The following is a 25,448-nucleotide window of genomic DNA, read 5'->3' on the forward strand; positions in this document are numbered from 1 at the left end:
GAGAAGAAGAAACCAACATGACAAAGCTGTACAACAAAACAAATTAACAGCTTAGCCGACCGTGTTTAACTCTTTATGACAAATGCGTCTCCATTTGATCGCCATGGCAATCAAATGGATGTTTGTTTTCACTTGTTTGCAAGATGGCTCTTCCTTTCGTAACTGAAGCCACATTTTCCTGCAACTATATTTATATTTTTAAATTAATCCACATCATCTGTGTATTTTGCATGAAACCCTAAAGAGTAAAACCAGGAGAAACCATCATCACTGTTGTTCTACCTGTTGTCTCTCAGAGGAGTTTTAGGTTTTGTTGAAGAGCAAAACCTAAAACTATGTTGAACTTGAGTTGTAGTACAGCTCTCTGCAAATCGGTTTACCTCTGGGTCATTGCATCATGCTGCATCAGTTTTGCACCAAATAATGAGTCGGAGCATTAATTTTCCCCAGAGCAAATACAAATGGAGTAAACAGTGACGTGCGGTCAGGGGTGGCGGTTCCTCACTGTAATCCTGACAAGTATAAATAAGGACATGAGAAGTAAAATAGGTGCTAACAATGAAGATCAATCAGCACAATCAATTTGTGCTCTTGAATTCTCTATATAATGTTTTTTATTGGTAATTTCAACATTTTTATGGTGAAAATCGCTGGATTTAACCATTTCTTTTTTAAATACATGAAAGAAGACAGGGTATTGCGGTGCAGTACTTAACCTCACCTCTGCGGGCGTTGTACCACACAAGTATCTGTCTTTGTATCGTCAATGTACTTATTTAAATAAATATTTTTCCACATACATTGGTGTTCTACGGTCTGTTTGATATGTATAATGAATGTGTGTGGCATATGTGGCATATTTCGTCTTTATGTTTGGCCATGAATGCGCAGCGAAAATGCGCATGGTGAAGCAGAAAGTACCGTGCCTCACTGACAGTTGTTGTTCCTTCCCTGTGAAGATCCACTGAAACATTTTTGGTCCATTTTTTTGAAAGCTCTCACTTGAATTTGTTGGTGGTTTGCAGAAGATTTAGTCTCTGTTTGCTCAGCAGGTGCCTGTCTGGCTCTGCTGCATCTGCTCCTGAATCCTCTCCAGCACCTCCTGCATCTTTCTCAACTGAAAGGAGAGCAGAAGGAAATCAGTGGCAGATCGATTACTTCACCTAAGTACAACAAATAAGGGCTCCTATGTGACGTCACGTGCGTAAGATCCCTGGTGGAGGGCAAAAAGCTGCTAGCCAAGAATGATTAGCATTGGTTTTAGCAGTTAAATTGTCAATATAACACGCTAAATATTAAAGGCACACCTGATATAAAATAAAAAGGGACGCAGGGCTTTGCTACACTATGACAACCAGATAACAAGGTCAGGAACAAGTTTTAATTAAGAAAAAAATAACTTAAGTGGTTTAGTTGTGCTACCTTGACATTGACAACTGTAACAGGTAGATGTGATGAGTAATTCGGTGTGTTTCGGTTCAGTTAAAAAATAAAAAAGGCGACCTAAACACCAACTCTTACATATCATCAGTAGAGCAAGTGTTTAAATTAGCTAATCAATCACCTGCTAGATTAGCTAATAGCATCAACTAATCTGTCACCGCTGTGTTAGCATAGGTAACAGCAGCGGTAGCTAATCTACAACAGTGATCACTTATTAATAATCGCAAAATAAACATCAAGCCTGAAATATAATACTGTTACGCACTGAATGTTTTATTTTTGTAGGAAATACGCGTGTTTTTTTTTTTTGTTTTTTTTGTGGCGTTGTTGTCAGTTGCTATGACAACGTGTTTACGTAGCGTAGCCGACACAGAGAGCGAGGAAAAAAAGGTGTTTTTGAGTTGTTCTTCAGCGTTATTTTTTACTTTGCTGTGGCGCGCAGCACCAAATTAATAATACCTAGATCTACAGGTATCATTTAGTTAACGGAATTATTATACCACCGGAGTGAGAGCGGCTATGAAAAAATTGCATTTTTTTCCCCTCCAGTGATGTGCGCATGCGCGAAATTTCCGGACTTAAACAATAACATGCAGGGTGTCCATATAAGTGAGAGGGGAGAGTACAAACTTCTTCATCTTTCTCGAAAATCTGTCTCTCCATCTCGGTGTCAACTGCTGCGAGTGGAAGAGGAAAGTCCACCTCGCTCCCTTCGCGATGCTTCTCCCGTAAACTGAAACAAGAACAAAAGTGTGTGCCCCATTCATCAATAATAACCCCTTATTAGTTTGTTGCGTGAATTTCTCCACGCTGACAGGGGTCCTGGCTGCGCCTACCTGCGTTTCCTCTCCTGCACCATCATGCGGGTCATGTTCTGGATGCACTGCGCCCGGTAGTTTTCGTAGTGGATCTCCCGCGTCACGTCCTTCAGGTCCTGCATGTGCGTCCTCACCAGCATGTTCCTCAGCATCAGGAAGTCTGAGTGGGTCGGGTTCTCAACTACAACGATTGATGTCACAAAACAGAATGCATAAAATATATTTAAGGATAAGAAAATAAGCTTTTTAAACGATTTAAGGATATACTTTGATTTGAAGGTGTTTTTTCCCCACATTATTTTAATAACAAAACTGAAAAATCTTACCATGTATTTTTCTGTCTAGTTTCTAGTGCAAAAGTTAGATTTGACCTTTCAGCATGATATAGGAGCTTGTTTTAAGTCAATAACTCCTTAATATTGATGAAAATGTAGTAGTTCCATTGGCAGATTATTTCATTAATAACATGGAAATGAATTTATTCACCAATGGATCTAGTACTTCTCTAACAGTATTAAGGAATACGCTACTTAAAACAAGCTCCTATATCTATTCTTTGGTGTGGATGAACACAGTAAATGGAATCCCTTCAAAAAAAAAAAAAAAACTCAACACATTGAGGTTCCATGGGTGTAAAGTGATAAAATGCGATACTTTTGGCAAGCAGTGTATTTGTTTCGTACCTTCCACCACACCCCACGGATAAGAGCGACCCCTGAACTTTCTGCCTTTGCTGTCCACCTGTATGTTGCTCCCGATTACAGCAAACGGTATGCTGTCCTGCAAGCAGAGGTCAAAATGTCAAACTGTTAGAGCCTGCGAGGAAGAGACGCCACTTTTATCTAATTTCCAGGTCAGACCTTGAGGATCTGTTCCTGTCTCTTGAAGTCTTCGTCTTCATCCGAGTCGCACTCTGGAAACTGGTAGATGTTGATCCCAAACTGCTTGATCTCATCTCTCATCTGAAACAGAAGAAAACTATCATGGTGGAAGAGGAATAAACAATGATCAGAGGTGGGTAAAGTACCCATAAATTGTACTTAAGTACAATTAAAATGTGTGAAGTAGTACTACTTCACACATTTTCACTCAACTAAAAGTAAAATACTCTTAACTAAAAGTAAAAAGTCGACTGACAATGACGAAGAAATAAACTGTTCAATGAGCTTTTCATAGTACAAGATAAATAGCTTCATCCTGGATTATTTTTAGATTTGAGTAAAGAAAACTACTGAATTTATAAATTATTGTACCTTTAATTTCTTGCTGTAGACTTCTGCTTGTGTCAGGCTATCGGCTTTGGCCAGTAGAGGAATAATGTTGACTTTTTCATGCAAAGCCTTCATGCACTCCACGTCGATGGGCCTTAAACTGACAGCAGAGGGAAAACAAAACATGATTAAACTCTGGACATGCTGCATGGATGCAGCTGAGGCTGTAAAACATCTTTAGATGCATAAATAGGAGCGAACCCGTGGCCAAATGGAGAGATGAAGTAGAGCAGGCAGTGGACTCTGTTGTCCTGAATGTTCTTCCTGTTCAGCCCGCTCTCATCTCTGAAATACTGCTCAAACTGCTGGTCAATGTAGTCTTCCACGTGCTTCCAGCTGATGCAAACACATAAAATATCTGTGATTAGAGCAGCAAACCAACAGGAGATGGTTTTAATGCAAGCAGGTTCACGATTATTTATTTTATACACACTCTGTGATACCGAGTGACGTTTAACAAAGCTGTCAAAATTAAGCATAGGCAACAAAATAGTTTTTAAAGTATTTGTACAATCATAATATAATGCAGAGAAAGGAAAATAATTACATAACTGGAAAATAAATGAGGAGAGAAGTAAAAAAATATATAAAATAGATAATTTTATAAATCTATGGTTATTTTATTTAGCTGATTGTTTTTCATACTAAATCTAAGCAAGTGTTTTTGGTCTAGTTTCTAGTGGAAATATCTTGGTACACTTAAAATAAGGTAAAACTAACTCTTAAGTAACTTTTCAGCAAGATATATGAGCTTATTTAGAGTCAATAATTGCTTAATATTGATGAAAAAGTTCTACTTCCCATGGCAGATTATTTCACTTATAACAAGATATTTTCCCATGTTATCAGTGAAATAATCTGTCCATGGATCTGTTGCTTTTTCATCAATATTAAGGAATTATTGGCTTAAAACAAGCTCATATATTTTGCTGAAAAGTTACTTATGAGTCAGTTTTGTCTTATTTCAACTGAAGATATTTGACCGGATGGACGGACGGAGATTATATTTGTATATCTGTGTGATTAATGTACATTTCTGCAGGTGAGGTCTTGGATATTTAGTGTTTCTGTTGGGGCTGCAGCAGCATGAAGCTGTTTTTAACATGTCTGCTCACCTCGCTGTGTTGTTGACAGCATCTCCGAAGCCTGGCGTGTCAATGATGGAGAGCCTCAGTTTGACTCCTTTCTCCTCGATGCCGATGGTGTGCTTGATGATGTCGACCGTTTGACTGATCCGCTCTGCAGATTAGCCAAAGGTAATGATGCATGCAGAGTTAAAAACTCTCCAAGAAGAGCTGAAAGGTTGGATAAGTGATGAAGGTGAACTCACCCTCAGCGTTGGGGACTTTTCTGTCTCTGTAGAGGTCAGTGAGGAATAAACTGTTTATTAGTGTGGATTTGCCGAGTCCAGTCTCTCCTACAATAATAGGGACACACATTCTTCTAAGTCACTTTAAAATAATCAAATCAGATCACATCACATCTTCCTTATTATTATTTTTTTTATTAAATAAAAAAGTAACTGCCTTCTAATCTGTTTTGGGCCAGATTATTTGAGGCTTTCTTCCACAAACTTAGAATCATTAACATAGTTATTATTTATTTTCAAGATTTTACTTCTCAACTAATATTTACAAACTGAATATTTGGCTTTCAAATTAAAAATTTAGTTTGGAAGCTAAATAATTAGTTCCCAACTAAAACACTCCCCACAGCATGATGTTGCCACCTCCGTATGCGCTTCCAGGTTTCACCATTTTTTTGCATTGATAGTTGTGATCAAAAACTTCACTATTAGTTTTATCAGACAATGAAAAATTAAGGTGTTTTTCCATGACTCCATTTAAAAACTGTAGCGAATGTTATGGCAGAAAATGAGAGTTACTAAAAAAAAAAAAAAGCCAAAATGATTCAGAGGAAAATCCAACACAAAAAATGTGAAACCAAAGTCATAGAGGTCAAAGCAAAGCTGGACAAACTAAATGTTTTCTGAACAAACGTCTCCAAGTCAGATAAGACAAACAACATTCTGACCAAGAATACTGGGGCAGCTGTTGAGCATGGTGGCGGTAGAATCATGCTGTGGGCTGTTTTTCTTCCAGAGACACTGGTACATTTTACAAAGCTGATAAATAAATGATTAAGATGCAAGTTTTTCAACTTTAACTTGAAGCAACAGCTGTGTGTTAAAACTGACACAACGATCCCCAAACCACATCAACACTGAAGCATAATTACGGAACCAGTGGAAAAAAGTGGATAAAATAAATCAATAAAAGTAAGAAATGATGGAAACTTCTGACTGGAACTGCCTTGTGTTATTCTAGCAGCATAATTAGGTTATTTTTTAGATATTCACCTGCCACCATTAGCGTAAAGGTGAATCCTTTCTTCACCGTCTTTCTGTGAACCTGGTTGGGCAACGTAGCAAAACCCACGTACTCTTTGTCCTGATCCTGCAGAACGAAGACATGAACGTCATATTAATGCTCAGCATTTCCACATTTCAGCATCATGAAGCCACCAGTTACTGCTGTGGCCTTCAACAAGCCCAACTCAGTGAATCTGTGACGATTAATCACACATAGTAAATGATGGTTTAAGACAACATCAGGAGTGAAGCGTGCATTTGTAAAGTGACACAGTAAAAAAATAACAGCAATAATTTGGTTTATTTAGCTTGTGGCAGAAACAAAATGTGGGAGTTAATTTTTTAAAGTCATATTTTCACCATGGTATTCCTACATTTATAAATATCAGCATTATTAGCTAAACGTTTAATTAGCAAGTTTAATATTTTTACAAACTAAATATGTAGCTTTCAAATAAATAAAAAATTGTTAGCAAGTTAAATATTTACATCTGAGCTAAATATTTGGAGAATAAATATTTAGTTTGAAAATTAAATATTTAGCTCAGACTTAAACACGTAAATATTTAGCTGAATGTTTTCACGTTAGTAATTTTATTTTAAATATTAAACTAAATGTTTAATTTGTTAATTGAAAATGTTGTTTATTTAACATTGTTAAAATATGATTTTTAAAATGAAGACCCACATTTTTTTCTCTTTCACAGGCTAAGTAAACAAATTATTGCTGTTAATTTATTATAGTAAAATGGTAAATATTAAATATTTATATATTGAAATATTAAATTTAATGTTTAGCTAGGAAGCTAAATATTTAGATCCCAACTAAATGTTTACATATGAGGTAAATAGTTAATTTTCAAACTAAATATTTATTTTCCAAAATGTGTATTTAGCTTAGATCTAAATATTTAGCTTGCTAACTAAGCATTTAATTTCAAAGCTAAATATTTAGTCTGCAAGCAAAATATTTAGCTTATTAGTTAAATATTTAGTTTGGAACTCTGACATTTATAAATCTATGAATAACATAGTGAAAGTATGATTTTGAAAAATGAACACCCACATTTTTTTTCTCTATGACAGGCTAAATAAAACTAATGATCGCTGTTAATATTTTACTGTGTAACTTTACAAACGATCAGAGTAAATAAAGGAAGGAAACTCTCCAGTTGACACAAATGTGAGAGAGAACAAAGTCAGAGGTAAAAGTCGTCAAACCAAACCAACCTCTGGAGAGTCGTAAGGGTCAAAATGTCCCCAGGGGCTGCGCGGCCGCGAGGCTGGGCTCAGAGGAGAGTCCAGAGAAACCTGAGAGACAAGCTGCCTCTTCAACGGTAGAATCTGGGACAAGTCCCGTCCTGCGTGACTGGGCCGGGGCGGGACGGTGGGAGAACCGGCAGGGCGAACAGGACGGGATGGAGGGGGCGTTCCTGGATAACCGGGCAGCCTCCCGTTGGCTGCAGTCGGAGGTTCTTCTGCATCCAAGCGGTCTTGATTCTGTGACTGTTCATCTGAATGGGACACAGGAGGTAGATCCCTCATGGCGTAGGGGAACTGTATGTCTGCCTGGTCTTCGATGGACAGACTGGACAACTGGGACAAAATGTCACAAAGTTTGTTTCTTTTCTGTACACTCTCCTGCTAAGACTTCATAATAATGGGGAAACAAGTACATCCACTACTGTCAGTAAAAAAAAAAAAAAAAACTCCCAGTGAATAAATAGCAACACAAATAACTAATTTAGAAGTATCGCTACACGGCGGTTATCTCCTAGGAACGGTTATCTCCTAGCAACGATTATCTCCTAGCAACGGTCATCTATCATTGGTGGAGCGATACTGACCCCTACTGGCAGCCATGTCAAACTGTGACTGGCGATGAAAAATAAACGTGAAAACATCCACTACATTGCAAAATCAAAATCTTACGACATAATTTTGGTCTAGTTTCTAGTGAAGATATCCTAATTCACTTGAAGTAAGGTAAAACATACTTACAAGTAACTTGTCGGCATGATACAGGAGCTTGTTTTAAGTAAATAATTATAGTATTGACGAAAAAGTACTAGTTCCATCGGCAGATTATTTAACTTATAACAAGTCATTTTGCTCATGAATGAAATAATCTGCCAATGGAACACGTACTTTTATTAAATTATTGACTCTAAACAAGCTCCTATATCTTGCTGAAAAGTTATGAGCTAGTTTTGTCTTATTTTACGTGTACTAAAATATTTCCACTAGAAAATGTGGAAGTGTCCACCATTAAATTCTTTTGTAAATATAATGCCGTAGGTACGGAAACAGACTGATAAAGTGCCTACTGATCTCCACCTGCACTGTTTGACTACACAGTTTTTTCTCTGATTAGATCTGACCTGTGATCCCATTATAACGTTAAAAAGGAAGTCATCCATCTGTCAGGGCAAGAGGACAAAAGATTCCCTGAACTTCAGGGTCAGCCAGGTCAAACTACAAACTGTGAAGAGCATCTTTATACAGGTCATTATTTATCAGGACAGCCTCAAACATCAACTGATTTTATACTCCATCTTGAATGCAACATCATCTACTCTGTGATAAAATCTCTAAGCCAACTATTAAGCCTACTGTCCTACTGACTTGGTCCAATGACAGAGAAGTGCAACTCACAGAGCTGCAGGTCTGATCAGGGTTCATCTGCCATCCCTCTACCTGTCACCTCTAATTACCCAGAAAGCTCCTCAGCTTAACCCAGCGTCTAATACGCTAACAGGGTGGGGGTTGGAGAATTACCTCCTAAACACACAAACACGCTCTAACAAACACAAAAGACGGTCCTACCTGCTTTTCTGAAAAAGCTGTAGCTTCTTTGAACAAGGACAGCATGTTAAAACATTAGTATAAAGGAGAAAATGAGTTGCTAAAAGGAATATATTAAAATAAATGAGTATGGTTAATGTGGCATAACGTAAACATAAAAGTGGTAATTTAAATAAATAATTAAGATTATAATAAACAAGCCTTAATTAGCACAAGAAACATTTGGACAGACTCCTCAAGGTGCTTCGCATAAACATTTCAGGGTGATTAATTTGTAGTTTAAATTGTGAAGTTATTTTCTCACTGCCGAAAACTTTAATAAAACAGAAAGACATGCTAGAAATATGTACATGTTATGAACTTACCTTTTTTACTGCTGCGGAATCTGACCGGAGAGGACATGTGCTCCATGGTGTGACCTGAGTCCAAACTGACCCCAGATCGGCTGTAGTGGGCGACATGCGGCGCCCCGCTGCCAGAGCGCCTGCCTGCCTGTATGGCAAGCCATAATGTATTTATTCATTGGTCTGTATAACAAGCCACCTGCATATATTATCTAATATACTTGATCTTTATTTTTTGTCCCCTATTTTGCAATTATGCCACAACAAATAGCTACTTGGTTGCACTCAGAGGGATTAGGAGCTTAGCTAAATCCAGAAATATTTGCAATTTCAAATAGTAAGAACATCATTTTCATAGTAAATTATAGGACTACCAGATCTCTGGATGTTGGTTGGATTTTCTATTAAACATGAATCAAACAAAAGTGTTGCAAACTTTTTAATTGGCTGTTTGTAATATAAAGCTTCAGAAATAAAACAGTTGCTTGATGTAAACAAAATCAAGCTAAATTAGATATTAATTTACAATACTTTTGTCATAGTTTAATAAACTTATTGACTTTAATTGCTCAATCGGAGAAGCTTGCCCGACTCATTTTAATGTGACAGACCTCGTCCCTCATCTTCTAACAATCACATTATAAATGCATTTTCTTAATTACTTTTCATCCACTACCTAACTAAATCAAAATGTTGTTGAGAAAATAAAATATTCGCTTGTTAAATCCTGAATCAATTAATCGATACATAAAATATAGTTTTAATTTGCCAGCTCCCAGACTTCTCTCCATTTTTATTGGTCGGTCAGAGGTCAAAGGTAAAGCTGATAACCTCAACACGAGAGCATAACGGCTTGGTACTGCTTCGCTGAAACTGTTTTTTATGGTAATAATTTCAAATTTATAAAATATAGACTGCGTTAAATAACTCTTTCTTGGTTTTTATTTGCCTTTTTAGTCAATTTTAGCCGCTTTAACTTTTGTGCTGTAAGCTAGAAGGTAAGCTAGCTAGCCGGCGTAAACATTTTTCAAATCTAGGTCAAACATTTCACAACTTTTACTTAGTTTACTTAGCCAGAGAGAGATATTTTGAAGTGACGTTTTTGTTGTTATTATCTGTCTTTTGGCTAAAGTTAAGCTTTGTGCAGTATGAGACAAGTTGCTATGTAGCATTAGCCACCACCTGATGTGGAGGTGGGTTCAAATTAACAAAAAGAAAAACGGCCAGCTAAAATACCAAAAACTTCAGGAGCCAAATTTTATTATTTTGTATTTAATATTTAAGATGTTAAATACATGAATACCACTAATGTATAATTTTAAAACCAGGGCAAATGTTATTTACAATCAGAATTTATGCCCTGCACTGTGTCAAAGGTTAGCATGTAAAAAAAACTCAGAAATTCAAATGTGTTGTAATTGTAAAACTAGTAAAACGCCGATATTAAAGCTTGTGTTTATAGGAAATAAGTGAAACAGCTTAGAGCACAATGTGATATTTTCTGGAAAAATTTTGCAAAATTTCGCTGTAAATATGATAGGAAAATATAAATTACAGTTTGTTTGTTTTTTTATCAATTCAGTTAATCTCAAATATTTTTTTCAAACAAGTTTGAAGAGGAATATTCTTTGTTGAAATTGTAGAGACATTATAACATAAACAAATCTGTATTTTGGTAATTTGGTTTTGACAATATCGACATATGTTTTATTTTGAGGTAGAGATGCAGCCAACAGTTTTTTGTTTTTACAGGTCTGACCTGGTGATTTTATGTTTATTTGTACTCAAAATTGTTTAATTGATTTGTTTTTAAACCAAAAGTGGTGAGAGGCATTAGTTAAAAAATAACCATATTGAGTATTTTAAAACAGTTGAGTCATGACATAAGCACTGATTAGTTTCTAGAAATTTGCAGCAGCTTTATTTTTAAAGCATCTTTTTTGAAGGTTTAATCACCCCACTCAGTCACTTTACTTGTTAATCTAAGAAGCCTTAATATTCCAGAAGAGATTACCATGATTGATATCTCACCACAGGATGTAAAGAATAACTCCTGATTGTTTTGTTTGAATTTTTGGGGACAAACGGACATGTGGACAAAATGCCTTGACCAGATGACCAGGATTAACCTGAAAGCATAAATCAGGTATTTTTTTCCCAGTCACTTTTCTGTACTCTGTCTTAATATAGTAATACAGACTTATACATTAGAAGGTGTGCATATTTTTATGGTCTTACCTACACAGTTTAATAGCATTAGTAGTTATTTCCTAGCTCAGTGTATGGGACAAGACATAAGACAATCTAAAAAAAACAAACTATTAAACATACCTTAAAGAATAAAATAACATATTTCACAGCTTCTGGACCAATTTCAAATTGGAGCCATTTGACAATTTGAGTTTATGACAGACATGATCTTGCTTATCAAGTAGCAAACAGCCCTTGCAATACAGAAATGTTAAATTGTATGCTTGAGGTAATTTATAAACTGTGGAGCTATAACACAGTCTATCAAAAGAGAGCATCCATCCATGCAATTTCAGAAATTTCAGGATGTTTTCTCAGTATGCCTTTTGTTGTAAAGAATACTGAATTACATTCCTATTGAACTAGGCTTTAGCTTTGCTACTTAAATACTGTTTTATGGACTGTTATTTAATTAATATCAAGCTGCACAGCTTATCAAAAACATTCTTCACAAATCTGCAGTTCATAGTAATCAGTTAAAATACGTCTCTCTATTTTGTGCCAAGGTACCAATGTCCTCAAAAAAATGTGTTTATTCCCCAACACTGAAGGCAGTCATGTTGAGAACGATTCAGAGAAACGAGCTGTCCTCCGTAGACCTTTCCCACAGCACTCTACAAGTTCTTCTAGTCCTGTTTGGTCGGCCCACCAGTGTCGACTTATGCTGCGGGTTTGCTTGTTCTTCAACGTTGCTGTCCTCTTGAGACTCGCACTCGCTCTTCCCCAGGTCTGAGCTTTTAGACTCGCAGCAGGGCTGGTTTGTGTGTTGTGATTTAGTCCTCAGATTGTGGCCATGTTCATGTTGATCACCATTCACGTCTTTGTTGGTTTTGCTGCTTTGACCTTGGTAGTGATTAGGCTCTGTGTGGCCATTTGCTTCGTCTGAACAAAGCTTAGGGCTCAGATTGTCTTGATGATCAGGAGTTTCATTCTGGTCTTGATGGCTGTGAATCTTCCAGAAGGCTTGACAGAGTTGCTCCAACTCGGAAAGCAAAGGCAGGCTGATGTCCAGGTTCATTAGCAGGTTGTCCAGCCACTCCTCCAGCTTTGAAAACGAGGATCTGAAAGGCAAAGACATTCATGTTTTATTCTTCATTTGGCTTTTTTGCACAAAAACATCTAAGCATCTCAATTTTTTTGCATAGATGTAACCATTTTCTTAGTAAAAATTCCAAAAAATTGTTTTTATTTCAAATAGCTTTAATTATTTTCACACAGTTGTACCGTTTATCAGCATCCATGTCACAGCAGAGAACAGCCAATGGCAGGAAGGCAGATGGACACAGTGGAGAGTGATACTGCTGCAGGAAACTTTCTACATTTAGTCCAAAGTCGTTAGTTCGGGGAAGGTAGTCCGGATCAGCACTCACTCTGCCAATTATCTGTTGACACAAAGAGGAATCAATAAGCAACTGTTTTAAAGTGTAACTTTAAATGTAAACACTTTTTGGCTTGTGAAAACTCAGTGAAGTGGGAAATATAAAGTGCTCCGAATTTGGTGTTAGACGAGCCTCAAGAAATGTGAATTTTGTGTCTCTAAATATCAGTGAGTTTATTCTGGACAATCGTTAAGACGGCAGCATTGCATACGATTGTATGGAATATGACGTTTATGTATTAAAAATATTTTTTCCTTTATGTAATATTCACATTTCTTGTATATACTTGTGATAAACTTCATTAATATTCGAAGTATATCACTCAGAAATTAATGCATGTATGAGTTTCACTTTAAATTAGATTTTCATATTCTAATTTATCAGTAGATATTAATTAAAATCATATTTTCATAGTACCATTCTTTCCTAAACATCTTGTTTTTAGCAACCTTGTGGTAGTAACACACTACTACCAGAAGATGGCAGCAGTGCATCAATTTGTTCGGCTTATCTCTAACTTGTTTTGCAATTTGAACTTAATATGTGATGGAAAAAATATTTTAAGCGATTACTAGTAAGTTCATATATGTTTTTAGAAATTTCCTTCCTGTCATAAGATAAATTAACAAAAATGTATTGGTTATACGAGGGAGTACTCAAAAGTTTCCAGAATGACGCTGCTGCACACGCAGTTTTCGTAGTACACGATTCTGCCGCTAAGTATTTGTTCAACCACGCCTTCTCAATCAGTGTGCCAAGCGGCGTTGATGTGGAAGGTTTCATCTACCCGCAGGAAATTTTCTTGGAAGAGCTGTTTAGTCCAGCCGTCGTTTTTCTTCATGGAGAAGTTCTATGAGCAGCGCGGCTGAAGTTTTGCTTCCTGCTCGGGATAAAAGCATCGGAAACCGTTCAAATGTCGAAGACCGCTTACAAGGATGACGCTATGTGTCAAGCTCAAGTTTACTCGTGGTTCAACCGCTTTAAAAATGGTGAAATGTCAATTGATGATCAACCGCTTTTTTCCGCTCTTACAAGAAAATTCACTGCGGATAGACGAAACCTTCCACATCCACGCCGCTTGGCACTCTGATTGAGAAGGCGTGGTTGAACAAATACCTAGCGGCAGAATGGTGTACTACGAAAACTGCGTGTGCAGCAGCATCATTCTGGAAACTTTTGGGTACCCCCTCGTATTTTCTTTGCTACATCACGTATTTTGTGTTGTTACCAAAAAGTTCCTACCTCACAAGTCATAATCCCAAAGGAAAATATGTCCACACGTTCATCATAGGTTTTTCCTAAGAGTCAAAGAGAAAAATGTAATGAGCTGCACAGTTTTTGCTTCAGTTTAGACCAGGGGTGTCAAACTCCAGTCCTCGAGGGCCGGTGTCCTGCAACTTTTAGAAGTGCCTCTGCTGCACCACACCTGAATAGAATAATTAGGTCATTAGCAAGGCTCTGGAGAACTGAGGAGGTAATTAAGCCATTTGATTCAGGTGTTTTGTACCTGTGGCACATCTAAAAACTGCAGGACAGCGGTCCTTCAGGACTGGAGTTTGACACCCCTGGTTTAGACCATGAAGGTCTGTCATTCATGAGTTGGTTAGCACACTCACCATGGATCATCTCGGGGGCCATCCAGTAGGGGTTCCCAACCACAGTATACCGCTTTCTCCGGTCAGGTTTGCGCAGCTCTGGCAGTGGCCCCTTCACGCTCCGCTCCAGAGATGAAGATTTGCTCCGACTCCGTTCATCCATCACCAGCCTGGCAAGTCCAAAGTCTGCCACCACCACAGACTGGTTCTATAGCGAAGAGAAATGAAAAGCTCCAGGATTTTTACTAGAAACCAAAAACCTGCTAAGCCTGGTGCAGTTAAAAAGGTTTAATGTTGACTGGAAATTTGAAAATATCACTATGTATTTATGTATTATTGGATGGTGTTAATAATACCTAAACACCAACTATAAAGTCTTAAAAAAGACAGAGAAAAAGTACAATAAAATTAAATTCAGTTTTTTACTTTCAAGACACTTTTTGTCCAAAATTTTATCCGACTTGTCACTTTATTCGCTCCAGTTGTCACTATCAAAAGTCTTTTACTAAATGGTAATTTCTATCAAAAATATATGTATTACTTGTACTGGAAAATTATGTTTGTGACTTAATGTGCTAAATATTGAGTTTGGATTGAGAATTGAACATTCAGTCTTGTTAAAAATAAAAATATATGTGTATTACTTTTTCATGCGTTTAAGCTCATTGCTCACCTCTCTGACAAGGCAGTTGTAAGAGTTTAGATCTCTGTGGATCACATTCATGGAGTGCAGATATGCCTGTAAAGGGGAAACATTAAATTCACCATTTAATGTTTTACTGTGCCTTGAAAAAGTAATTATATTCTTTGATTTTTTTTTAGACCAACACAAAATAGTGAATAATTGTGAAGCAGGAGAAAAAAGACACGTCAATAAAGATAAAGTCTGAAAAGTGACGTGTATTTTTCATGTTTTGCTTCTCTAAATCATTACCTCCATTTCAGCTGCAGGTTTTTTTTTTGTTTTGTCTGCTTGGTTGCACATGTAGAGATTCTTTTTTGCAAAATAACTTGAGCTCACTCACATTAGACACATAATGACTGAACATTAAATTACAGATTCTCAGCTGGAAGATGAAAACCATGTATCATTTATCTTTCATTTAAAAGTGATGTGCTACTGTGTGTTGGTTTGTTGCATAAAATCCCAATGAAATGCATTAAAGTTGATGTAAAAAGTGGCTCATACTTTAAGTAAGTACCTTGATAATCAGAAACACTCACCATTCCAGCGGCTATATCTTTAGCATATCCAACTCTTAAGTTCCAGGGGAAATCTTCCTCCTAAAACAACCAAATTCTGACTCATTGTGTTTCTCACACTGAATATTTGGGATGCATTTAAAATAAAGTTGTAACTCACCATTTTTACAATGGTTTCTCGAAGAGTCCCTCCTTGGATATATTCAGAGACAAAATGAATTCGCTTGTCTTTGTAAAACAACCCAATAAACTTGAGAACATTGGGATGGTCAAGGCAGCGCATCACCTTTACCTGTGTATATTTTGACAGAGGTTGTGACACTGAGATGAACAATATTTGGCTCAGACTGTAAATATTAGACGTGATGCAATTATTAAAAACTCTTGTGGCATTTCTACTACTTACTTCCTTTAAAAATGTCTTCTGTGTTTCTTCGTCAAATCGTATTAGCTCTTTCATCACCATTACCTCCCCTGTCTCCTGATGTGTTACCTTAATAGAAAGATTTTTGATATGAAGTTTCACAATGAAGGTCAGAACATTGAGGGATTGAGGCAATGGACGGACATTACCTTCACAGCTTGACCGAAGCAGCCTTTGCCTAGAACCTCTCCATGGATAAGGTCCGACGGTCTGAAGATACGGTGTGTCCGCTCCCCAGGGTCGACTCGAAGAGACTCTGAGCGAACCATGTCTCTCTTTTGAGAGAGAAACGACAATGCTCCAGGAGACAGGGGACATTTGTCTATGCTGTAACTTCGTCTGGAAAAGAGAAAACAACTTGGGTCAAATTCGAGGTCCGGGGGCCAAATCTGGCCCGCCATGAAGTTTCATGTGGCCCAGAGGGATATGTAAATATAACCTTGAAAATAACCATTGTATGCTTAAATAATATTTTATGAATTAAATGAAAGCAGTTTTCAATGTAAGAGGATTATTGCCACTGAAAAACATATATGAATTTTTTCTCAGAATTTGCCAGAAATATTCTGATGTTAATCTTCTAAGATCAAAAGTAAGAATTCTGAGAAACAAAGTCAAAATTCTGAGAATAAAAATTCAGAATTCTGAGAAAAAATTCAGAATTCTGGGGAAAAAAGTCAGAATTTGAAAAAGAAAAAAAAAGTCAAAATCTTTAGAATACTGACTTTTGACCTCACAAGACTAAAGCCAGAATTCTTGTATTTTTCAGTGGCCATGATCTTTTTCTGTAGTTTTCTTATGTAATCTGCCAAATGACATCAATGTAATGATTTTTGGTATTATTTAACTCTAAGGACTTATCAAGTGCAGAAGTGGCTATTTATTCATATTTTAGAGGGTCATTGATGAGTTTCATCAATACATTTTACCACAACCGGACATTCATAATCTTGATATGGCCCAAAATAAAAATGAGTTTGACATCCCTGACTCGGGCAGTGGTCACAAGCCAGAGCTGTCATCACTTACAGAATATGCCTGGTTCGTAACCCGGTGCTTCCTTGGTGCTGAGGCGGTGAGAGGCTCGTCTGTTCTTGTCGTTCCTCTGGTGTACTTGGCTCTTCTTCCAGACTTGGGAGGTTATGGATGGAAGTAAGTTTGTCGTGGACATGAGGGTCAGGACAGCTGATGTTATTGGGGGGGCTGTCTGGTTGAAGAAGGTCATGAGGTGACTGTGGATTATGTTCAATGATGAGCTGGAGAGGTCTGCTTGTGTCGTGAATCACACGGTTTATCTAGAGAAAAGTTGGTGAAGAGTTGGTGTTTAGGTCACCTTTTTTATTTTTTAACTGATCTGAAACGCCAAATTCCACATCACATCCACATGTTAAGGTTTTCAAAGTCAAGTTAGCATAACTGAGCTATTTCCCTCGCAATTCTTTTTCTTAGTTAAAACTTTCCTGACCTTGTTATCTCGTTGTCATAGGGTTGACAATTGGTAGCAGTCCATTTCTCTTTTGTATATCATTCATACATTTAACATTTTGCAAGTTTTGTTGATAACTTCAGCTAAGCTTTTTGCTCGTCAGCATAACATGGGGTCACATATTGCGCTGCAAGGTGTCCATTAGCATTGTTGCAGTCATTGTACCTCATCTGGGGAAATGTTGTGGACCTGGATGCCATTGACCTCCAAAACCTGATCACCAGCTTGGACAGAAGACAGCAGATCAGGGCTGAGGACTCCTGGGTCTAAACTGAAGCAGAGTTACAACGGTGAATGTGAGGTGCAGTAATTCATAAGACTACTGAGGATGCGCAATTATTGAACAACTGAGTATTTTGAGCTGTTTTGCAAATAATGGACAAAGATTTTAGTCTAGAGGTTCCAAGGTTCTAAAACTTGGACTCAATAAATATTTAAAAGCTTTTACAATGTTTATTATGTGTCTGTAGAGCTAGTTGTAGAAGAAAAGATTTGGATTTTTTGCTGGGTAAAACTACCCTGTTTGGTAAAACTTAATTTCTAATGATAACTTAAACCCACCGAGACTTACTTTGTAACAGTAATTAGAAGATTTTTGTCTTGGCTGAAGTCGGCAGAAATTGTCAGGCCTCGTCGTCCAGCTGAAGTGGAAGGAAGAGACACCAGCGCCACCATGTGGGGTCTCTGTGTAAGAGACGCTGATCTCACAGCTGGCACAACACCCTGACAAAAGCAGTGGCCACTGAAGAGATAAACAGAAGTACATTTAATACTCTAACTTTGTATAATTTGACTTCTTTATGTGTACTATACTTTTCACTGTTGTTTACTCACCAGTAAAGCCGTGAGCGTTCAACTAGCATATAAGTGTCTCCATCTCCTATGACCATTTCACAGCTCATGCATATAAAACACTCAGGATGGTACTTTTGCTCTCCTGCAACCTGAAAAGAAAGCAAATATATTTTTGGGGGGTGCAACCACAAACTTTAACGTATTTTAATAGGATTGTATGTGGTAGACCAAAATAGCAGACCAGGGAACTGACATTGGGATAGTGGCTCTTATAGGTGCCTTGGTGAAAGGAAAAGAGTAAACTCTACCCGCTGAGTTCAGGAAGTATTCTGATGATAATATTACTGCTAAACATTGCATTGATTATATCAGTTGTGCAATATGCGTATATTCTTTTTTCATCTTTGCTTCTGCCACTTTGGGCAATGCCAAACAAAACAAACACAGTAAAATAGTTATTTGTAACATGATAAAAAGCCAATGCAGTGTTGCGTGAGGGAGAATGCTATTTTCCCCCCATGTATTCTTTTGGTTACATTTTTTGCTTATTCGTTTTGGAGCGTGAAGGATGTTTTTTTAAGGAGTTCCTCTGAAATTGTTTGGAAGAAAAGTATTTACGTCCAACAGGGCAGGAAACCTTTGAAGTTATTAATAGTTGAAAGCGTTCTGATTTGTGCTATTCTTCGTTGTGCTCACATATTTGCCTCTTAATGTTCCATAATGTTGGATTTCCAGTGGCATTTATTGGAACAATTGATGCCCAATGGATCAATAATGTGGTTAATTCTACCACATCTATCAAACATAAAATGTTTCTGATTAGCTGAAGTGAACAGTAGAGAAACATCTTAGCTGAATAGGATAATTGTGAGTAAAATTCAGGTTTTTCGATAACGGAGAGTAACTCAGAGGGATTAAACTAGTCAGAAAATGTCCAAACAATCGAAGTGTTTGTTTTCCTTCAGGAACTGATAATAATAAATTCGACGGTCCTGGTTTTTTGCTGTGGTGCATCACTAATCCAGGAACAAACGTTACCATAACCAGCCCTGTGGAAACGGCCTCCTGGCAGCCGTGGCAGTGCTCTCCAAAGCGAGACCAGTAGTGCTTCTTGCAGTAGAGTTGTCCTTCTCTTTCGTAGTACCAGTGAGACAGGATGCTCTCACAGTCACAACACCTTTAGTAATGAGGACAAGCAGCAAAGCAAGCATTTAAAAAGGGTGCCATATGGACACTGAAGGAAATTTGACCGGTTAGATCAGAAGAGACAAACTCAAGGTTTTTGGGGTTTTTTGGCTGTTAATGAAATTAATAACAATTTTTTTATTATTTATTTTTTTACAATCAAAAGTCCCCAGCTGTAAGGTTTGCATCATGTTTCTGGTATTTCCGTAAATTTGATGCACAGGTGACAAACATTGTTGTTTAATTTATTAAGATTTTACTGGCTGAAGTGACCTGTATTTGCAAGTGGTGAGACAGGAAAGCGATTAATAAGAGAGGAGGAAGACAGGGGGCAAAGGTCATCATACCGGGATTCAAAAATCAACCATCACTGTCGTTTGTAGGCGTCGCTTGTGCGTCAGATTTACAGGAATACCAGAAACACAATACAAAGGTTCCAGCTTGGGACTTTTGGATGTAAAAAAATGCAACTAACTGCGTTAATCAGCCAAGAAAATAACAAAAACCTTAGTAGGCTGTGGTGATATCCCTAATCATTGGTCAACACACAGAGTTAGTCCTGTCTTTGACAAGCTCAGACTGTTAGCGTAGTGCTAACAGCCTAGCTTAAAATAAAATAATACATTGAGATTTATTCAAATGTTTTTGATTAGTCTCTCTTCATAAATGAGATAAAATAAATTACTGGCTCCAGAAAAGAAAAATAACTCAAGTGAAGCATTTGTACTTGGATGCATGCAGTATTAATTCAGAAAGAAAAGCACAATTATCAAAAACTTACTTTTTCCAAAATAATCTAGCTCAGTTAAAGTGAGATTTTAGAGACTTTTCAACCACAAGTTCCAAATAACTTACTAAATATAATGAAAACTGATTTAAGTCAACCTACTATTTTCAGTTAAATACCATGTTTGCATTTGCAGTGAGGTAAAAAAACAACTCAATGAAATGCTTTGCTTTAAAAACTGAAACTCATCCTGACTTCCTGGCTTGAATAGACTGATTAAAAAAACTGTTTCCATATCTCATCAACATTACAACCAGAATGGGAGGCGACTTCCTGAATGGAGTAGTGATCCACGTTTCTGCTCTCTCAACTTTTAACAGTAAATGGCAGACTGTTCTTACAATAGGAAGGGGAAGGATTATTCTGTAGAAGAAAGGGAGGAAGGAATCTGCCTCTCTGTGTCCTTTCGAACATTAAATAGCATTTCTCTAAAACCAGAAGTACAATGAAGAAATACTGTGGTGTGAAAAAGTACAAATTTAATTTGTTTTTGCTTTTTTTTTAAACTCATACAATAAGTTTGAACATCAGGCGTAGATACAAACAGGTTTTCCTCCTGTGTGTGTTTTTAAGAGAAACCAGCCACCCAAAGCAATGTGGAAATGACTTCTATGGTTACCTATGTTAGTTTTAGGTCATTCTCACAAACTATGGCGACTTGGTCACGAAAAGAATCAAATGTAAAATGAGATAAAACTCCTCTAACAGCATGATGTAAAATATCTGAAAAAGCAACACGTCAGTAGTCAAATAATCATTTAATTGTATAACAGATTAAAACAAGCACAATAATTTCTATTTGCGTGATTTATTGTTTTTCTCTTTCTACCAAAAAACTGGATAATAAAAGTTTTAATTCGCGTCTCAACCCCTTTTCCCCTTTGTTTTGAAGGAATAAGTCATTCTTTTTGTTGTTTTGGATATTTAAAATGTCTTCCAATGTTAAATGTTCTTAAGGGTTTAAAGTTTGTTAATCTTTCAGAATGTGTTCTTGCATTTTTATGCCATTCCCAAAACAATATTATTGTTTATCGCAATAACTTCTGGGACAATATATTGTCCATTAAAATTTGTTACACGTCAAGAAATTCAACAGCAGGTGAATGTAGCCACTTCTTTGAAAAAAAGGACCTTTTTCCAGTAGGAGGACTGCAATAGTTCATCTAGGAAGTCACAAAACCACCGAGGTTCACGTCGAAAGCACCACAGGTCGTGTTTGCCTCAATAAAGCTCAATAAGAAGGGGACTGGGCAAAAGTTGCATCCATAGATGCAACCGTTTTGAAACCACTTTCAAGTAACACCATAGTATGCGAATGTGCAAGAACACATTCTCAAAGGTCAACAATATTTAAAATCTAATGAACATTTAACACTGGAACTGGAAGACATTTTAAATGTTCAGAATAAATGAAACAGAAACAACAAAAGGGTTATTGGAAACCAAAGCACCAGACCAGGTTTCGATAAAAGGAAGAGAAAAACAATAAATAAAGCAAAAGGAAATTGAGTTTATTTTTAATTTATTATGTGAATAATTGATTTATTGCTTACTGCAACAGTCTTAGATGGAATCGTGATTTATTCTCTCTACCCCAAGTAGAGGAATATCCATGTCTACCTTAAGCAAATCCGCTCTTTTGCCATCCAACCTCCAACACCTCAAATACAAACAACTGAAGGTTCTGGAGGGATTCTGTCAAAGACCCGACTCAAATCCAGTTGAGATGCTTCTAGTCTGTCTGAATTAAAACAAAGGATGAAAAAGTCTCCCTGGAAAAACATTTGTTGGCTCCATTAAAGGTTGCACAAACGATTAGGTTGCATTTTCCCATACGGCTCCCATTGAATGACTTTTTTCTCCCTTAGTAATTAACGTCATAATGTGAAAACTGGGTTTTATATTTACCTTGTATATTTTTATTTGATACTGAGATTAATTTGAAACATTTGCAACAAAAAAAGCAAGCAGAAGAAATCGGTACGAGGATAAATATGTTTGTTATCAATGCAGCTTGTATATTTTACCCAAACTGTTGAGAGAGCTGAAACTTTGTGTAATCTTTAAAGCTCATGAGTCATTGTTGTAATCTGTGTTGCAACGACGCTGTTCCGTTTTTCATTTTACTCCAGGGAATATGTTGCTGAAACTGTGAGGTATTTGTGTCACAAAGTTCAAATATCCGCTTGAATCAAAGGAAGCGTTTGCTGTCCTTTATTAGACCTGCTTCTCGTTCGTCACAAAGGAAATAATGAGATAATAAAAGCTTGACAAAAGGTGCTGATTTATTATTATTTGTCCTATTGTTGTTTTTATCATGCAGTGGATGGGAAACCTTCCAGCTGCACATCTGCACTTCCTCTCCAACATCTGGTTGGGAAAAAACTCTGGAATGAGCCCAGATATATTTCCAAATACTTCATCTGTTTTGCTTTTTCTTCTCAGCACTTTAACTCGTATGTTGATCCTTCTGTTACCATTTTCTTTGTTTCAATACGTTAAATAAATGTTTTATGATGTCAGGACATTAACAGGCTAAATGTTAAGAGTTTAGCTGACATATTCTCCTGCTTAGCTTCCTCGTTGTTTTGTCTCTTCTAACCAACTTCACTTCCTTAAAACAATATATTTATAAAGTACAAGGTAAGAAACTTTTTATTTCTGTTTTTTGGAGATTTTTGTTTTATTTAAGGATAAGTAAATGTCAACATGCTGCTTGTTTGTGGAATGCTTATCCGGCTGATCTCAAGAAGAATGTTAAGATGTAAAACAAAGTTGGTTGATTGATCATAAGCTACGTGCTTTGCATCCTGTTTTCAGTATTTCGTAAACTACTCATCTCACAGTTGAGTGTAAGCACAAACAGGAATAAAGCACGCTTTACTTTTGCTTCTCTAAGTCTTGGCAGAGTTCAGTTTGAGGAAGTATACATGCTGAATTTTATCTGCACTTATACTTTTCCTCTCATCCTCTCAGTCTGTTTCCTCGTCTTTCTCTCACTCTGCGCTGCATTTTAATGTCTCGTAGATTAAAAACCGCAGTGCTTACCGTCCTTTTATTCCCCTCCGAAACCTTTGGTCCCGTCGTGACATTCTGCTCTGCTAAGTGACCGATACACAGCCGTCACACACAACCCACCCCGTTGAGTAAGAGTGTTGCTAGCAGCACGGGTTTCTGAGCGAATCAGACGCTCACTCTGCCGTGACAGTAGCAGGCGTTGCCCTTTACTTTTCTGCCGCCTTTCTCCATGTGCAAAGGCTTCCTGTGCATATGTTCCCTTCTCTGTGGGTGGTTTGTTGTTAGTGCGGGAAAAAAAACCGGCCCTCTGAAATCAGCTGGAAAAAAGGCCCATCCCAGTTATAGAAGCTGCACTCCGCCCTCCCTTTCCTGACCTTTCCAGTACGTAGACCTCTGCAAGATACAGTTACACTTATCTGCAGACTCCTCAAAATGTAGTAGAGCTAAATTCAGAATAAAATCTGATCCCCTCATGAGGGTTTATTGCTTCTCACAGAGGTGGTGTGTGAAAGTCTACGTTTTGAAATCCAGCTTGTTCCCATTAGCGCAGGCATAATCTCTTTATGAATGCTCCAATTACTGCACTGTCAAGATCCCACAGCAAAGCAATCCATTCATCCCACACAACAAACAAAGAGGAGAATTAGACAAAGCAGCTTAGAGGTAGAAGAACAGAACCATTGATTCTGTTTGGTATAAAGTTCCTGAAGGATTCATGTAAATGTAATGAGAGTAATAATAGTAGAGGTAGACTTCTAATAGGATGATATATGAATGTGTTTATTATAAGATATCCTGTCCTGTTTAGCCACAAAAATCAGACAAAATATGAGTAAAAAAGCAGTTCAGTGGAAACGTTTGATTTAAAAAAGATGCATGTTGTACATGTACTGGAGTGTCTGCTTCAGAGAAGTCTTTAACTAAATGCTTTTCAAAATCTATATGAACCATAATCAATTAAATTAGCAGCTTGATAAATGCCCCTTTTTATGTGTAATCAGAGTTATGTAGTAATTACTCATACTCATTTACATTTACTTGAGTAACAAATGTATTTTCTTGTGCTGTACTTTTTACTTCTACTTCATTATAAAGTATTACTACTTTTACTTGAGTACAATTTCTGGATTTCCACTGAATGAAAAACAAACATGTTTTAACCAAAAATTCACCAGACACACACCTGCAGTGTTTGTTAAAATTTCACAAGGTTTTTATTAAAATAAACTAATTTCTGGTGAAAACTGATGAAAAAAATTATTTTGTCTGATTTTGTTATTTTTTTTAACCCCAAACCCTGATTGGAAGGCAGATAATCTGAATTACCAGGCTCTGTGAGACTCGGGGCTCTGAGATACCAACTTTAACTCAATTCTGAGTCAAGTTACCCCAAAGTTGAGCTTGAGTAGAAGAACGCCATTCACCATGGCAACGGGTGAAAAAAGGGGAATCGTGGAAATGTGCATTTCCTGCCAGTGTAATCAGAAATATTAATGACGGCATAAGGAGAATATCGAAACATATTTAGCAAAAACAGATAAGGTAATTTTATCTATAGCACATTTTCAGCAACAAGGCAGTTCATACGCGTCAAACTGGAGGTCTGGGGACCAAATCTGGCCCGCCACAGCATTTTATGTGGCCGCCTAGAATCCATATTACATCTTTAATCCCTCCAGTTTTTCACAAATCCACAAAATTCACAGAAAATCAACAGATACCCACATTTTTTCTGATTTTACTGAATTTTTTTCTCAAAATTGGCCAAAAACGTTGGGTTTAAGTGACTGCTGCCTCAGTCTTACCTGATGTCAAGTTATAGATGTTTATTAATTAATAAAAAGTCACATTTAGCATTAGTGCAAATATCATAACAAGTCCTTTCAAATATTTCCAAATTAACACCACAAAAACAATCACAAAATCCTTAATGGTTAGATCAGTGTGAAAAGATGTTCAATGGTATTTTGTTTTAAGAAACAATTATTGAATCCATAATTTATAATCTAGTAGGGGCTTCTCTGGATTCTTGTTCTGATAAAATAGCAAGAGTTTGATTTAGCAGAAAATTAAGACTACTTTCACATTGGCAATGATTTTCTTAATTTTGGGAGTTTGTGATCGGCTGATATTTAAATGTGAAGCTGATCTCATCTGCCTGAGGGAAGGTCTAAAATTTAGCCTCCGTCCTCTTCTGTCTTTTCGTGAGACAGGTTTGACTGACAGGTCGGCCCACCAGGTCACAGTCACCCACTGTTACCAACTCAGTGACTG

The 25,448-nt window shown here is 37.1% G+C and overlaps 2 protein-coding genes across 2 annotated transcripts; both read right to left on the bottom strand.

Annotated features, from left to right (window-relative positions):
* Positions 1–409: 409 nt before the first annotated feature.
* septin4a (septin 4a) lies at positions 410–9,205 on the bottom strand. Its single transcript, XM_008427422.3, has 13 exons — positions 9,074–9,205; positions 8,730–8,755; positions 7,134–7,499; positions 5,892–5,988; positions 4,863–4,949; positions 4,648–4,771; positions 3,734–3,868; positions 3,515–3,632; positions 3,122–3,223; positions 2,945–3,041; positions 2,280–2,442; positions 2,074–2,176; positions 410–1,117 (listed from the first exon to the last, which is right to left on the bottom strand). The coding sequence occupies exons 1-13, from the start codon at positions 9,117–9,119 to the stop codon at positions 1,046–1,048; spliced, it is 1,536 nt and encodes a 511-aa protein (XP_008425644.1). The 5' UTR covers positions 9,120–9,205; the 3' UTR covers positions 410–1,045.
* A 273-nt stretch (positions 9,206–9,478) lies between these two features.
* On the bottom strand, positions 9,479–23,526 carry LOC103475633 (LIM domain kinase 1). Its single transcript, XM_008427421.3, has 15 exons — positions 23,205–23,526; positions 19,223–19,361; positions 18,224–18,333; positions 17,961–18,131; positions 17,555–17,660; positions 16,933–17,198; positions 16,053–16,242; positions 15,886–15,972; positions 15,640–15,771; positions 15,501–15,560; positions 14,950–15,015; positions 14,298–14,484; positions 13,924–13,979; positions 12,527–12,684; positions 9,479–12,363 (listed from the first exon to the last, which is right to left on the bottom strand). The coding sequence occupies exons 1-15, from the start codon at positions 23,246–23,248 to the stop codon at positions 11,874–11,876; spliced, it is 2,262 nt and encodes a 753-aa protein (XP_008425643.1). The 5' UTR covers positions 23,249–23,526; the 3' UTR covers positions 9,479–11,873.
* Between the last annotated feature and the right edge of the window lie 1,922 nt (positions 23,527–25,448).

This window comes from Poecilia reticulata, chromosome 14 (genome assembly GCF_904066995.2).
Source record: "Poecilia reticulata chromosome 14, P_reticulata-male-v2, whole genome shotgun sequence".
NCBI classification, from domain to species: domain Eukaryota; kingdom Metazoa; phylum Chordata; class Actinopteri; order Cyprinodontiformes; family Poeciliidae; genus Poecilia; species Poecilia reticulata.

Bases quoted from the DNA above. Each gene is read 5' to 3' on its own strand.
- septin4a (XM_008427422.3), bottom strand. From the start codon at position 9,119: ATGGAGCACATGTCCTCTCCGGTCAGATTCCGCAGCAGTAAAAAAG. The intron at 4,950-5,891 runs GTGAATATCTAA...CTATTATTGTAG, and splicing joins CTTTACGCTAATGGTGGCAG to GAGAGACTGGACTCGGCAAA. The intron at 2,443-2,944 runs GTACGAAACAAA...CAATCGTTGTAG, and splicing joins TCCGTGGGGTGTGGTGGAAG to TTGAGAACCCGACCCACTCA.
- LOC103475633 (XM_008427421.3), bottom strand. From the start codon at position 23,248: ATGTCACGACGGGACCAAAGGTTTCGGAGGGGAATAAAAGGACG. The intron at 17,661-17,960 runs GTAAGTCTCGGT...ACTCTGCTTCAG, and splicing joins CTTCTAATTACTGTTACAAA to TTTAGACCCAGGAGTCCTCA. The intron at 12,364-12,526 runs GTACAACTGTGT...TTTGCCTTTCAG, and splicing joins GACATGGATGCTGATAAACG to ATCCTCGTTTTCAAAGCTGG.